At 37.1% G+C, this 16,605-nt stretch overlaps 1 protein-coding gene across 1 annotated transcript in view; it reads right to left on the bottom strand.

The window, feature by feature from the left end:
* Positions 1-12,560: 12,560 nt before the first annotated feature.
* The window catches only part of ZIC5 (Zic family zinc finger 5), a 6,908-nt gene continuing 2,863 nt past the window's right edge, over positions 12,561-16,605 (bottom strand). The window contains exon 2 of the mRNA XM_075590776.1: positions 12,561-15,600. Coding sequence (XP_075446891.1) covers positions 15,155-15,600 — 446 coding nt within the window. The 3' untranslated portion in view covers positions 12,561-15,154. The remainder of the gene's footprint in view (positions 15,601-16,605) is intronic.

Raw genomic sequence — 16,605 nt, 5'->3', positions numbered from 1 at the left:
TTTCTTTATTCCTCCCTCCTCTCCCATTTTGTGTGGGCTTCTGCTCACTTTATAGACAGAATACACACCATGTAAAGGTAAAACCTCATACAGAACTCGTGTCAGAAAGGTTACAGAGGCAATATTTCCATGTGACTGCTTGGATCTCTGCAAGAAAGGGTAGAGCTGAACTTTTCTATGTCCATAGAGTTAGGTGACAAATCCCCGCCTTCTCCTCAGGGATTGTGTATACATATACCATTATGGAGCATTGCATTAGCACACAGAGAGTGGAGGGGCATATGTATCAAGGCAAAAGGGAAGCAATTGTAGGGTGACATCCACTATACCAGGTGCATCAAGATACAAAAAAAACATTTCTTTCAATAAGATTTCTTTCTTTGATACTGTACTGTGCATATATGTTGCCCCAGAATGGCACTGTTTTTGCCTTGATACATATGCCCCAAATTCCGATTTAAACCAACAGCATTTTTTTTCTTTGATACATCATGTTTAGCTTTTGCCCCAGTATTTGCCCCACGTTTGCCTTGATCCATAGATCCCAGGGTGGTTAGTCGCAGCGCCTTCCACAGACGGTGCACTTATTTGTTCTGCATGGAGCAAAGACACCATTTCTTTCAATTAGAATTTGTTTGTATGCCCAGATTGTTAATAAAAGTCTGACACATTTTCAGCTCAGACTCTGGAATACAATTTGCTTATACAAGGCTCCAGAGTATATAAAATCTTAGTTCAATCATATTTGATGCTTTTTTTTTTCTTCTTTTTTTTTTCTGGCAAACGAATTGGCAATAAAAAGTAATACAGAGTGTAAAACAAATCAGTGCTATTAAACTACTTGTTCCTGATGCATTCATAAAATGTTAATGACACATGCTGAAACAACCTGTTTTACAACACGAGTTTATTAATGCATGAAAGAGCCGGGGATGATCTATCTTTGCCCCCCATCTCTCTCATATATTTCACTCCCTTTTTTGCTGGCACTTATTTGTCTCGTTTTTTTCTCACTCTCTATGTTTCTTCCTATTTTTATTCTCACACACCTCTCCCCCCTTCCTTTTATTTCCATGTGTCTCCTTATTAGCCTCTCTTCTCTTTCATCCTTTTTTTTCTGTTTGAATTTTCCTATTTTTTCTTTATCTTTCTATTGCCGCTTTCAATAGGTCTCTATCTCTTTCTCTGCCCCTCATTTTACTGGATACAATTGCTCAACTTACTATCAACGTGTTATTCAACCTTTTTTTTTTGTTAATGTATCTTTTCCCCTTTTTCCAATGGAATTGTGGATCAATTCACGTGCAAATACAAATTAACATCTCACTGGATGTGATTTCGATGCTAACCAGTCACCGAGCAGGAATACCCTGTCTTCAAATGTGCACACAGGCCATTTTAAATGGTTGTGAGAATGTGGGAACATATTAAAATGTATTAATCATGTGGTTAACCATTTCAGTGCTGGTGGTTACCTTAAACATGGAACCAGATTCTATTCGGAAACGCGTCCTGTGGGACATATGAACTCTGAGTGATCTAGTTTGAACCCTGCAATGCAGCAAGGTTAACCTTTTCGGTGCCGGGGGGCCTGCGTCGGTCTGCAGGCATGACATGCTTCCTTCAGAGATGTCTGTGCTGCAGAGCACAGCAGGCACAATGCAATACAGCGACATGTACACTGTTCACAGCACCAGAGTTCAATAAAACCCAACACATCAAAGTCATAATGACTGATAATTTGAAAGTGTAAATTCACTGGAAACTGCGTGAACAGTGTTTGGTTATGAAAGTACATATATCATCTGTGAAAACTAAGGCGTGCGAAATCTTAACACCTTTTAGTGAATCTGGGCCTAAGAATGTAAATAATTAGTTTACATTTTAGTGAAACATGAGGGGTTTTTAAAATATAATTCCCAACTATGTTAGGTGAGTGAGATTTAAAGGGCAGCATCAAAACTGATATTTTGATTAGGAACAAATGCTAAAACATTAGAATACATAGAATTCCTACTGACATTTTTATTGAATATTTAAATGCGATCTGTATATATTTTTGAAAAATAATAGCTCGTGTAATTCATAAGGCATTTAACCATGAGGGTGTAAAATATGACTTATTTCAGCACTGTGACAATAAAAAAAAAGTAGGTCATTTTTTGAATGTACAAAACAAAGTTAGTATTCCACATTAACCAATTAGTTGCAAGAAAAAAAGATAGAAATTACATATTGTGTTTACCAATAAAAAAAAACCACAAGAATTTAGACAGATTCTGTAGGGCATAACTTTGCACTTTCATGTCTTTTTGATGGAGGTTTTAATTTCTGACACGTTTAATAGGTACCTTTGTTCAATTTAATTCGTACAAAAGTGCTGGTCATTAAAAAATTGTCAGTCTGCTATTAAATTAATTAAATTAAATTAAATCCAAACAAACAAGTAATTAGAATGATAAGCTAACTCAACATATCTGCATCATGCAAATCATGATGAATGTTGTATGGATTTTGTCTTATACATCACAAAAACAGGGGTCTTAAACATGTGTTCGTCCCACATTACAGTAATTTCGTTGTTCATATTTCACAGTATAATTACTATACCCACATATACATTTCAATACGATCTAAAATAAGTATAATGTTAATACTAACGATTATTACCTAGATGTTAATTTTCCTTTGCATGATGTACATTGTGAAACAAATTCTAAAATGATGAATTATTGATACGATCTTTCTAGTACGAATTATTCTTACCTACTTCATTGGTAATCTCTCCTACAACACACTGAATTAAAGGACACCTATTACAATATGATTGGGGTGTCTTCGTATTGTGCAGAGTGAGAAAGGAAGGACTTAGAAATGAATGACCGCTCTAATTCATGGACGTTCATTATATACACCGAGAGATATTACCTGGGTATACTGTCAGGAGTCATTCAAACTCAGCATGTCGCGCTCATTGTTCCAACTATTATACATTGTCATGTATATTTTGCGTGTCGTATGTGTCGAACTAGTTGTCATGTCAACGTCTCATTTACAATACATGTTTATATCTATTCGTGTGTGATAACTATTAAATATGTGACTATTCAAACACGACAATGGTGTACAATGACAGTTTAATTTTAGCATGTACTAAATGATTATTGTATATGTATATGTATATATATATATATATATATATATATATATATATATATAATATATATATGTGTGTGTGTGTGTGTGTGTGTGTGTGTGTGTGTGTGTGTGTGTAATGTAACTGTTGTTTACAGAGATGTATAAATCATATGTTACTGTGTCGATCGTGGATAACATAGAATTAGTGGCTACACAAATAAAAATGTCATTAACGAACTCCTCCTTTTTAAGGAAAGGTGCAATCCTTTAAAATGAAATGAAAACTCTCTTAAAGACATGCACCGCTTTTCTTATATCATCTTCAGAAAGAGAGGCAGAGGAAACATTTCCTATGACAAAAAAACAGCAGGCATTTTTATACTCCCCCAAAAATGAACAGTTGGGGGTAGAGTCCTGATGATGCTACAGCATAAAAACTGTAAGCCGGGACCTCTGTAAAAAAAAACATGCAAATCCGTAGGCAAAGGCAACATAACTTGCATTAGTCGAGTATTTATTATTATTATTATTATTATTATTTGTTATTGTATAGTGCTGCTAGAAGCGCTTTACAGAGGCATTTTGCAGACACAGGTCACTGCCCCGTAGAGCTTACAATCTATGTTTTTGGTGCCTCGGGCACAGGGAGATAAGGTGACTTGCCCAAGGTCACAAGGAGCCAACACTGGGAATTTAACCAGGTTCCTCTGCTTAAAACCCAGTGCCAGAGTCAGAGTTTTTACTCACTGAGCCGCTCATTCTCCTTATCATAGATGGCACCTTTATACCATGTCAGTCACTGACTTTGCTACAGAAACAGTGATTAGAGAAAAGTCGTGTGGATAAATCGTGCAAAATATGCAGATGAAGAAATTGTGATTCATACAGACAGAGATCTGCCACTAAATAGCCACCAATACTCACAAGTATACAGCTACAGAGACACTGAGCAAAAGCAGATACAAATGTAAGACAGACATGTCACTTGACAGTTTGTAGAGGGTATAAGCAAACGAAAGTCATATGTAATGAATAAGTGGGATAGTATTTAACACACTCCCAGAGAGGATTATACACTATATAGGATTATACACTATATAGGATTATACACGTGACGATGTATGTTCAAAGAAGCAGCAATACATACATAGTAGCACCAGCATAGCTGCAGTATAAACACGTTGTGCCAACCATTTCCAACGTGTTGTGGTGGGGAACTGGGGATTTTATACATTATAACTGTACAATAACGATAGCTATAACAATAATAAAAACAATTAACAACACGTGTGACGTCAGAAGGTAATAGTCTGATATTATGACGTCACTGTTGCCTGTGATCACTGCCTCTGTCAGTAGTTCATCCTTCCATTTATGTTTTACAGAAGGGAATGTATCTGTGTACTAATTGTGAGCATTAGGCATGACTCCATTGCAAACCACGAAATGTGGCATGCGGAAACCTTCATAGCTTGTCGTTTTTCATCAAGTTCATGCAAAGGTTTATAGACCCGGAATGAATACTGTACACCAAAATATAAAACAAAAATTGTTCGCAGAAATAAACCCTAACCTACCAGAAACAGCATGCAGAACACATTGCTTCACTGTAGATGCAGCAGTAAAATAAATGTGTGCGTGCTGTATATACAAGTTATAGTTGAGACGAAATAAAAATAGAGTTCCAGAAAAATGGGGAAATATTATGACACATATAGAAATTGAATGAGAAGATGGATGCCCCACAAATAGGGACATACACATAATATTGGGATGCTTAAACCAATATATTTTAAGAACGTGAAACCATTGGCATTCAAAAAAGGGACAGCCACCAGTACTATTAAAATACGTTTTGCATTTTAACAACGATTTGCACATACTACATCGAATAAACATAGCTGGGGTCCAGGAACCCAAAAGGCACTTGTTAATAGGATCACATAGAGCTTCAACATCATACACCCTTAAACAAATGGTTTATATGCATCATGTCCAGTATTAGACTACAGTATAGTTGCAATAACCATGCTAAGGATTTCGAGATGTAAAAATGGAAACTGTGCATGGATCATGCAATATATGGATGCTCAGCCTATAATACTATGGTTGCTATGCTTTCCAGTGACTGCATGTAGATGCCCCTATGTGTGTATTCATCCACAATCTGACTCTTTTGTTCCAAGTTGGGATCCCCTTCTCTGTATGATTTTTCTCCCTCTTTTCTTTACTCCATAATTACCCTGATAATTGGCATTGTCCCAACGCATGATTAATCTTAACCCCTTCAATCCTGGTCAGGAAACAGCACATTGCTCACCATACTTGATGGGAGAAATTCACCTAAAGTCTAAGCATCAATGTATGACCTTCCCTTGTATGTAGTGCAGCTATATGATTATAAGTGCACCGCAACACTTTTATTGCTAAGGTGGAATAATACATCCAGTAAACACACTGCACACAAAAGTGCTTTTAGTGCATGGCCAACCCCGCTGGGAACTGTTCTGTGGTCTGTTGCAAAAATCAAGCTCTTCAGTGCTAATTACAAATAAATTATGATGTGCTCACTTAGTAATTGATTTAATGAAGTTCCTATGAAACTATTAAAACCGAGTATAGGTCAGGGTAGAGACGCCCCAGAGAGCCCATTGTGGAATATTTAACTCCAGCAAAGTCTTCGGAAAGACATCAGGGCTAATAGGTGAAGTCACAGCTGTTCGGCTCTGACTTATTCTGCTAAGGAAAGGAAATCTCTGGCCAAACTTTTAAGTCGGACTATTGAAGCAGTTCCTCATTAGGGAGGACAGCATGCAGCAGAGGCATACATATTTCTGGGGCTGATACAGCGTGTGCCTAGAGGAGATGCATGAATGTGCTGAGGCAGGGCATGGAAATCAGCGAGAGGGAGAAGAGATGAGCTACAGGAAGGGATGGTGAGAGGTAGAGGGTGTGAGAGGCGCAGAGAGAAGACAAGGAGAAATATGAGGCCATGAAGCAGGGTTAGTGAGTTAGAAGAGGGTATGGCTATTATCAGGGTAACACATAGCACAGTCTCACAGATTTAAAGTGAGGTTCAATGACGGAATGGCACTTGCACTCATTTTAGCAAAACCTCTTACAAACCACCTTTTATTATTGAAATGTCTTTTTCTATTTTTTAATTTTTTTTTTACAAATGTGGATCTTTGAAGGAATACATATGTTTGTTAGAGAGAGAGAGGGGGGGGTAGAGCGAGAGAGAGAGAGTGGGAGAGCGAGAGAGAGGGTGGGAGAGAGAGGTGGGCGAGCGAGAGAGAGAGGGTGGGAGAGAGAGTGAGAGTGAGAGTGTGGAAGTAAGAAGACTATTAAGTGGACAAAGGAAAAACATGCCCAGCAGTCAGATAAGAAGAATAAGTAATCAAGGGGACACATCTTGAATAACTGTAGCTTGTAATTGCTCTACTACTCAGTGTCCTTTAGAGGAACCTAGATATGCACCCCTTCCCTATCCCCATTCTTGTTGATCCATGGTCTGCTTTCCCCCTTGCTCTGTCTTACACCCCTAGCATCTCTCTCTCTCTGTGTATATTTCCCCTCAATAGGATCTTCACCGCGGGCAATTCTATGTTCTTGTTACTCACAAGTCGATCTGTACTCACTCAAACCCGCAGCCTTATTGCTCTGACCTGGGCGTCTCTCTCCACAGAAAATCCTCAGGCTATAATTAGAGGCAAGTTGAGCACAGGAACTTCTTTCTACTACTTCAAGTCGACTGTATTTTTCCCCACTTATTCAAGAAAGTTAAGCTAGTATGTTAGGTAGGGTGCTTAGGAGATTTTGGCAAGGTGCCTGGAATTAGAGTGTGTGCCCATTTCTATTTTATTGTTCAAAGGACACTTTAAAGGGTGAGCTTCTCAGGAACGAAAAAATAAATAAAAGAATGACACTTTTGCAAGCGACTTAGTTAGAAGGCATATCATGTTTTGTATTTCTTTATTTTAGATAAAGACAATCTATGATAACATTGCTGTATTTGATTGTTCCTGCAAATGTGATCATATATAATAATATATAATAATATATATAATAATATATATATATATATATATATATATATATATATATATTTCTACATAATAAGGGAATTTTAGAGACAGACACGCGCGGGTGTGTGTGTGTGTGTGTGTGTGTGTGTGTGTGAGTGTGTGAGTGTGTGAGTGTGTGAGTGTGTGAGTGTGTGAGTGTGTGAGTGTGTGAGTGTGTGAGTGTGTGTGTGTGTGTGTGTGTGTGTGTGTGTGTGTGTGTGTGTGTGTGTGTGTGTGTGTGTGTGTGTGTGTGTGTGAATACGTGCATGTGTAAGATGGCATACAGTTATTTTAGAACCAGGAGAATAATTTTACATTATTTTTTTATCTCCTGTATGTGCTTTTAAGTGCATGTCCATCTGAAGTATTCCCTTGTATGCAAACATACGAGGGGTTGTATGGTAAGAGGAAAGCAGTGATTTAACTACAAGAACAGAGCGGGGTGCGTGACAGAAAGAAAGTGCCCATGTGAAATAGAGATCGGTCGTTGTCTGCACAAGGGCTCTGGTGGCTTGAATCAATATATATATATCCTTTGTTGGTGTGAAAACGATAGCCATAGAGGGAGGAAAAAAACTAGCTTTGCGTTTTGACAGGAGCTGTCCGTATTTGCTTAGCACACAAACCATGTTCCAGGAGGGGATTTAATTAGCATTACTCTTTTATCTACTATCCTTTACCACTATTCGTTTGACATATCTGTCGGTAACCCTATTTGCTAGAAAGTGTTCATTTCCGCCAATGCTGCAGGAAAACTGTACTCTTTCTGCGAGAAAGGTCAGATCAGAGATCTCACGAGTTGTACTATTGTAGGAATTGGAGTCAAAATAAAAACACAAAACGGGAGTTTTTCAGCTTGATGGCCTACTACCTTTTCTTAAATAGCAACAGCCGCAATCATCATATTGTTTTCTTGTGTAGCATCACGGTCTGCAAGGTGCTAAACACATTATTCTTTCCAACATATTGAGTGTATGCCTCAAACCTGCCATTACAAAGCAAGCTGAAATATGGTGTTTTATTTTATTTTTTGTTCCGCGATGTTGACACCATTTTTGTATTGCTAGTGTTAATGTATTAATGCAGATAAGGTACGTGATGACATCAATAGCAAATCAAATACATGGGAGAAGGACTCATTTTCTATATTGTATATGCAGCTATAAATGAAATGAAGCCATTAAATACAATATCAGTGGAGCCCACAATCATTAAATGGACACCTACCACATCCTATTCAAAGTAAAGTAGCATATTTGATTTAGATGCCAATTGGGGTGGATCATCATCTTAAGTAATGCAACACAGAACGAACATGGCAAGAAGTCTTTGGGTTGAAAATGCTATTGACAAGAGTCTTGGGTTTAGACAAAGGTTGGGGCTAGTGCAATCACAGGCAGACTTAATTACCACAATCCCCAACAGTTCAACAAGCTCTGAAGACAAAGTTGAAGAAAGACTTTGAGGTTGAGTGCTCTGCAACAAGCTCCCTTTTATCTCGTGTCTTTCAATATTTAATGCACTGTGCTTGTAATGCTACTACTGGTGTCCCTTTCTCAGCAAGTACATTATTTTTTTCACGGTGCTCATAGCCAGGGAAAGCCCTTCAGGCAAAGAAAATCAAAATGTTTGTTGTTGGGGATGACTTATAACTTTTGTTTAACACCAGCACTTTCAGAGAACTATAACAAGCGCAGCCTCCAAAGCAAACAACGCAATCCCTGTGACAGTGTAACACAAGAAGCACATTGTGCTATGAACCATTCCCCTTTCTCCGGAGATGCCAGGCTGAGAGTGAGGCTGCTGCCATTTTACTTGGGAACCTTTTTATTTGGAGCTGTTACTAGAATATAGCATGACACATATCCCAATGTTAAAAAAAAATCAACCGTAACAACATATATTTGTAAACAAGTGGGGGATCTTGATCACCTGGCAGAAAGGTATGGTAAAAAAAAAAGATAATCTAAGCCCGAGTTACAGCTATACTGTTACAATGGATGGGCTGTTATAGCACATATAGCAAGAAATACTGTAAGTGACATTATCTTTTCCAGTGATGCCACGACTGAGTTCATAAAAGCACTTAACAAAAGAAGCTGAACAATTATTCCCATTCTTCATGGGACAGCATGACACAACACAGCAGCTAACATTATGCCACAGATGCATGCTAATTATATCTTCTAAAGCAGATCCAACACTTATAGTGTAGTTAGATGCCCAATAGAGGCAAGAAACCAAGTACAATGTTCCCTCAAGGAGGATCCAGAGGTACACCCTAAAACTTACACAATGATGACAGAAACGTAGTATCAATACGCATTATAACACCGTATAGAAAAGGAATATACAATGGAGTATACAAGCTGTTTCTATGCAATAATTTATTCGTAAACTTAGAGCAAAATTAATAACCTAAATGTAAACAACCTAAATTTATGAAAATTATATCAATATTAAACCATTCAGAGAATTGAGAAACTAAACATGTTTTTGTTTTTATGAATTCTGGTATACATCCTCTGCGTTACAGCAAATGAACAATACTAAGCGTAATTGCACTCAAGTTACAGTTACGCGTAATGACAAACGCACGACTGCATTTTCTCCAACATGAAACGATATCCCTTCAATAGCAAGAAGTAAATAACTGAGAAAGCACGATCTCTTTGTACAGAGCATGTAATGATACCATCCTTAAACTTATACAATGGGCTTACACACTGGGTGAAAATGCCCCTTCTGCAAGGGATGCAGTGGTCAAGCAGAAACCTCAGAAGTAGAGGTTAGAAGCTGGTGACAATGCTCTCCCATTAAAGGATGCATTGGTCCAACACACCAGCTCACAACAAGAAATAAGGAGCTGAGTAAAGCTCGATGCGTTTCCCCCTGACTTCTTTTTTGTCCTTAAGACAGAGGCGTCTGCAAGTCTGAGCTGGGAAGTTACTGATTTGCAGGCTGCATGTTAAGGCAGCCCATGTAAGTAATTTCTACGGCCATCCCAGCAAAGGAGAACAAATCGCTGACAAAGGGAGAGAGATTTCAATTCAGTGGCGTCGTTAAGGCAACCCAAAACTATTCCTCCTATAATAAGTTCCACTTCAAAAGATTTCTCATTCAACGGTGACTGCCTCGCACTTTTTTTTTTTTTTTTTTTTTTATTAAGTCTGGGGATTTTTCACTTGGTGGATTCATCTGTTTGGTTATTTTTCATGGTGTTTATTTTTCACCATTCACTCAGTACTTGTATTAAATAAACAGAGGACAATCGCTTTGCAAATAAGAGAGTGCTTAGGTGGAATGGGATACAAGACCTCGAGCTTCCCTAAAAAGAAGAAAAGGGGATGGGGGTGGGGGTGGGGGTGGGGGTAAGGGGGAGGGGGGAGTTGGGTGGAGGAAGTCAGGGTCCAAATGGGATGGGACTGAGGCCAAAAATATGAGAGGTTCTGATGAAGTGAAAATTGACTGAACTAACATGGCATGAAACGAAAGGTCAAGGCAACTGTATCTTAATAGAGTGTCTCGAATCGAGGCGGACTAGTTTGAATGCAGCTTGCTTTTGCTCAGCTCATTGCCATAGCAATCCTACCGCTCCATGTTGATGTCCTATAAAAGCAGTACTTTGAATTTCAAAGAACCTGCCTTTGAACTTCTCCCTGCCTGATTACACACTTGCGTTGTGGGTGTAAGTGCTTGTGAATTGTGTGCATGGCTTGTGCATGGTATTTTTTTTTGGCTGGGTTAGCAGGCGTGCGCATGTGCAGGAGTAGACGAACATGCAGATAGGTGATATATAAGGCTGCTATAGTGCATTGGTGTTAGTGAATGCATTCCCTTTTTTTTCTGCAGTTGTTTTGTTGTTGCAATGCTTATTTAACGGTGTAAATGAGGCTCAAACCCAGAACAATTATGTTTGAGTGATATATGTGGGTGCGTGTTAAGTGTGCATTAGAAACTCAGATACTCTAATCCGGTGTGATTCGTTTAAAAAGAAAATGGATAAGAAATGATGTGTCCTGTTTTGAAATGCATATCCATTACCAATACACAGGGAGATCATTTAAATTGTGTTAGGAACACGTTTTGCCCGCAAGAGATGAAGTCTTTGATGATGGCCAACTTAGTGTCAATAAGTGGCTTTCTTTGAGACATATTCAGATGGGAACGTCTTGCTTGCCAATTGCCATAGAAATCTTAACACACCATGAAGATTGTCCAAGCGCCAAGCCTTCCGTTCTGGACTAAATTACTTTGAAGTGGAGCAGGACGTGCACTGGTCAGTTTTACCTCTATAGGCTGGACAGAGAACACTAGGAGTGTGAGATTGTGCGTCTTAAAGCAGAAAGTAAGAAGGGGAAACTTGTTTTATACACTCTATACAAGAGTCTGCTCATTGTCACATATCTTTTATCTTTTATATTTCCCATGAATGATTCATGTCTGGGTGGCTTTGTGCTGCCCTCCCTTTCACAGGAAACTTCATTAGAGAGCTATAAGTTTTCCCATTGATTAGAGCCTTCATTTATAAGTGCTTTTTCGCTTCTTATGTTGGTTGCAGACAATCTGCTTGAAACCACTCTTTTGCAACCTAATTCACCTTTACCCCATCCAACACAAGTGAGTTAGGAAAACACTAACCTTTTGATGAAACTGGTATTGACATTTTGAGCACTCACTTTAAAACAGCGTTAAGTACTACGATAAATGAAACTCTCTGGTATATTAGCTGAGCAAATATTAAATAATACTGACATGGATTTGCAAATATTTAGTTTAGATTCAGTCTAACGTTGCATTGCATCTGTTGTCAATTAGTTTCAAACTCGAGCGTCGCTTGCTTTCCCTATATTCCTACATGGTTATGTGCTGTTTCAGATTCATTGTAGTTTTTGATTAATTTATTGTGTTTTCTTTCTAATCTAATAGCAACCTTGATTTTTTTTTTTTTTACAACTTATAGCAAAACAACGTGTGGTATAGATCTTAGGGGAAATTCTGCAGTAAGATTAATAGCAGTTGTGACAGAAAATGCATCGTTTGCTGTTGATCTTTGCTAGTGGAGATTGCATAATTTACTCTTTTACCTGTTTATTTTATTTAAATATTAAGTTACAATGTTTATTTAAAATTACCTATCTCATTTGTAGAAAGTTTGGGGGGAACCCATCTCGACTGTCAATGGGAATTCACAATTGGATGTGTAATTATTATATGCTAACAGTAAGATGAGATAGACTATTTACCTTCATGTTGTACTTTGCCCCCCATAGATCACATTATTCATATTTTTTATATCTACAATATACGAATCACCCGAGAAATACAACACGTCGTGTCTTTAATTCATTTGTTTATTTGAACGGTATTTTAAAAATGAATAGTAAACATATCGAATTGGCTTTTTTAAAGCCGTTTGAATACTTTAGTTGTTATTTCAATTGTTTGTCTCATTTTAGAGAAAAAAAAATATTTTTGTACCCACTGAACAATATACAAGGACAACGTTCAAAGTTTCCAAAGTGACAGTACCATGCACTGCACTACTGAGTATATAACTATACACCATTTAGGAAATCATCATCAAACTGCACAAGACACATGCAGGAAGAGTTTCTTTCACATTACACTGATTCAAGTAAACTGCAAAATATATATATTTATATATTTAATATATTTTGTTTTGATCCCAATTTCTTTTCTTAAAAAACACAGAATCAAACACCAATATTTCACCGAAATTAATAATATAAGTCTTTGGTGTATCTGTACTCTTCCAGAAAAGTCATCGAGTTCGAAAATAAATTAATTCAACTTTTACAAAATCATAGCATTCACATACACTTTATGAACATTGACAAGGCTAGAACAATCGATCACAGCATACAAAACACAATTCTATAAACCCTGGGGAAGTGGAGTCTACCAGTTTATGTCTTCTGGGTCTCTGAGGGTAAATTAGTAGTCTTTAGCATGATTGTATAATGTAGACAATAGAATAACATTATAGGCTGAGATATATGGAGCTGACAGCAAATGGCTATGGTAAGAGTTATAGCCCATTGTAATAACAGTGTTTAGGGAATAAACATTTTTATAAGCAGTGCCCTTGCATCTGTTTTGCTTCATGTATCCAATCAAACATGTTGTGATATATTTACATTTGTTACAGCCGAAAGAGTTGCTCAAAATGAAGCTACAACTCAGGCTATGAAGCCAGAATTTAGTGGTTTGAAACACACTGTGTTGAGCTACCTGAGAAATTCTGTCAAATATAATGTTCCCTAGGTGTTTTTATTTTCAATTATTATATTTTGTCATATTCCGATCATACACTAAGCAATTCCTTAATAAGCACTGTGGCCAGATTAAAAAAAACAAAAACTTTACAGAAAATATTACTTTCTAATATTTTAGCCACTAAAGATCTAGCATCTGGGGGATTAATAACTAAGAGAATGGTTATTTCCTATGAGATGAACATGAAGACATGTTTTCTTACCCTGTTGATTGTGATGCCAATATATATTGACAAAAAAAAAAGAATATTTTCAGTGTTGCGATGTCTTAAATATTGTGCGATATGATTTCCACTCTTAATTTTTAAAGATCCTATGCATTTCAATAATGCCTTCTGGGCATTATTTCCAAGTTATACTAATATGTAATATTTCACATTGGAACTATTTCTATGTTGTAAAATGTATTCGGTTATTCTTTCCGCTTGTAAACTTGCTTCGAAGACAGTTACGCTAAGTATTGAACAGCTGTAATAAGATCTAAACTAAATTGTATTTAGCAATGGAATATATCCCCACATATTGAAATGACACGTGCTACACTTTTTTTTTAATGTGCAATCTTATACAGTATCTTACTCCGATTTTTTTTAAATTATCCACGTTACCCACTTTTTTGCAATACACGATTTCAAAGTATCATTTGACACAGAATTTCTCAACTCATTTTCTTTTTAGTTGTAATTATATTTTACACAAAGTGAAAATACTGTTAAGGTACTTCATGAAATTATTAGAAATATACCATCTCCATAAGTGAAAAATGCTCTTGATGTGATTTGCTTTAGACTTCAGAAAGCCTGCTAAGACGTGTTAATTTGAAGTTTTAGATCTGATGTTGATTATTACATTTAATGTACACCAGATCAGATCCAACAATAGGTTATGTTAAACAAAAATGCAGCAAAGATGCAGTATCTCTTCTCAATATAAATAACTTATGAAAATGAAAAAGACATCAATTGAGTTTGTCTGTATAAAAACAATGTCCCCACGTGTTTTCAATGGTCATTTTTCATTTGTATAAAACGGAATGTAAAGGGAAGCCTGAGTCTTTTATTATCATATTCGTGGATAGCAAAAGGCAGAGGAATTTGAGACTACACAAAAAATGTGAAACACTTCGACTGTTAAAGAAGGGCAGGTAAAGAGTTAAAATGTACATTATTAGTCCATGTTTTGTTCCAATTCAGCTTGCTGGTGGTTTACAATCAAGGCGCCATTACAGAACTGTGGCCTAATCAGGCTGAAGAGAAGCCTCCAGAACGATGTCCAATGTGTGTTAAGAGGCACATCAGGAAATAGACAGAGCATTGTCAATTTGTACAGAATCCAGATTGAACATTCGTCCTTGCTCAGAAAGAGAATGACATTGCATTGGCAGTAAACGTTGAGCTGTTTATTTTCATCTAGCTCCCTTGGCATCTATCCCTGTACCTAGAAACAACGGATTTGCCCAGAATGGCATTTTGTTAAGAGGCTCGTGAAGCATAGTAACATTTTCAAGTGTGTGTGTGTGTGTGTGAACACATGGGGTTTATGGGAGAATAAATATTGCGTTCTACAGAAAATGCAAGTTGTTCCTTTCCGCCCCCATCCACTTGTCTTGGGTCATCACCGCTGAGGCCGTCTCCATGCGGTGACGCTTGTCTAGTGTACAGTTCTTTCAGTGTTTCTGTAACCATCTTCATCTTCTTCAGATTCGGAAGAGTCTGCATTACTGGAAGGTGTGTGGAGGTGGTTTGGCGCTCCACTGGCCTGGCAGACGTACCACTCATTGAGGTTGGTGACCTGAGAGGACAGATTAGAAGACCGTCCCCTAACTGGGTCCTGAGTAGGGGATAGAGGATCATCTAGAGGAGTATCTGCAGGAGGGTACCCACTGCTACCTGTAGTAGGAGAACCTGGAGGAGACTTGCAGTGTATCTTCATGTGCTTCCTTAAAGAGCTGGGGTGTGTGTAGGACTTATCACAACCTCTGACTTTACAGTAGTAAGGCTTGTCACTGGTGTGGACATGGGAGTGCTTTTTTCTGTCACTGCTGTTGGCAAACTTCCTATCGCAGCCATCAAACTCGCATTTAAAAGGTTTCTCTCCTATAAAAAAAAAAACCAAAGAAACACGTTATAAATAAATAGATTTCAAAACATCAACTAAAAAAAATAACTAATATTATATATATATATTAAATGGAAATATTATATATCAGATATCACAAACAGTACCGTGTTTCTGCAATGAAAGCTTACCGTGTTTCTTTATTCTGAGATGCACACATGTTTTCCGTTTATATGTAACATTTTAATTAGAACATATTCTGAATGTAGAATGTGACACACACGTCTCAATCTCGGCCTCAAGTTTATTGTAAACATATTATTATGTAATTGCAAGAGACAGCAATAAAAGGAACAGTAGACTGCTTGTACCCTATCTGTTTACCCGAGGCAATTCTATGTCCAGAAATCTATAGCAAATCTATTTTAATAGCTTTACGCATTGCTTAGCAGTTAAAATGGTTCTGAAGACCAGCCTGGGGGTGTTTTTAGCTGGCATGCCCCTAAATTCAGTCGTGTCCTGTAATTCAATACTTATTTATAGCAGTTTATCTAAATACTATATTAAATATAACCTCGCTCTAAATGATATGCTTAATAGAATGAAATATGATTATACTTGTCTTTCAAAGTAATTTCAGGCCGCCTTTAACGCTTTTATTTACAGTGCAATTCATGTGTGAATATCTATCTATCTATCTATCTATCTATCTATCTATCTATCTATCTATCTATCTATCTATCTATCTATCTATCTATCGCTATTCTTCTACATAGATGATCACATATATGACATTGTTCAAATAAACCTATAATTACTATTGTAGTCTACAAATCTAGTATAGTAATTGTTTTATTTGACTCATATACTTCCATGTGCTTCATTCAGAGAAAGGAGATTCCCTTTGTGTGTTTTTATTCATTAGTCGACATTTTTTCTTGATTTCGTTAAATACGATAAACATGTATCAATACATTTAACGTTAATCAACAACAGCAAATGAAAAAGAAGTATATTTTTCATTTCCTCGTGTAGTTAAAAAA

The sequence above is a fragment of the Ascaphus truei genome, chromosome 3 (genome assembly GCF_040206685.1).
Source record: "Ascaphus truei isolate aAscTru1 chromosome 3, aAscTru1.hap1, whole genome shotgun sequence".
NCBI classification, from domain to species: domain Eukaryota; kingdom Metazoa; phylum Chordata; class Amphibia; order Anura; family Ascaphidae; genus Ascaphus; species Ascaphus truei.
The sequence above is the reverse complement of the archived record's forward strand: the minus strand, read 5'-3'. Positions and strand labels throughout refer to the sequence as shown.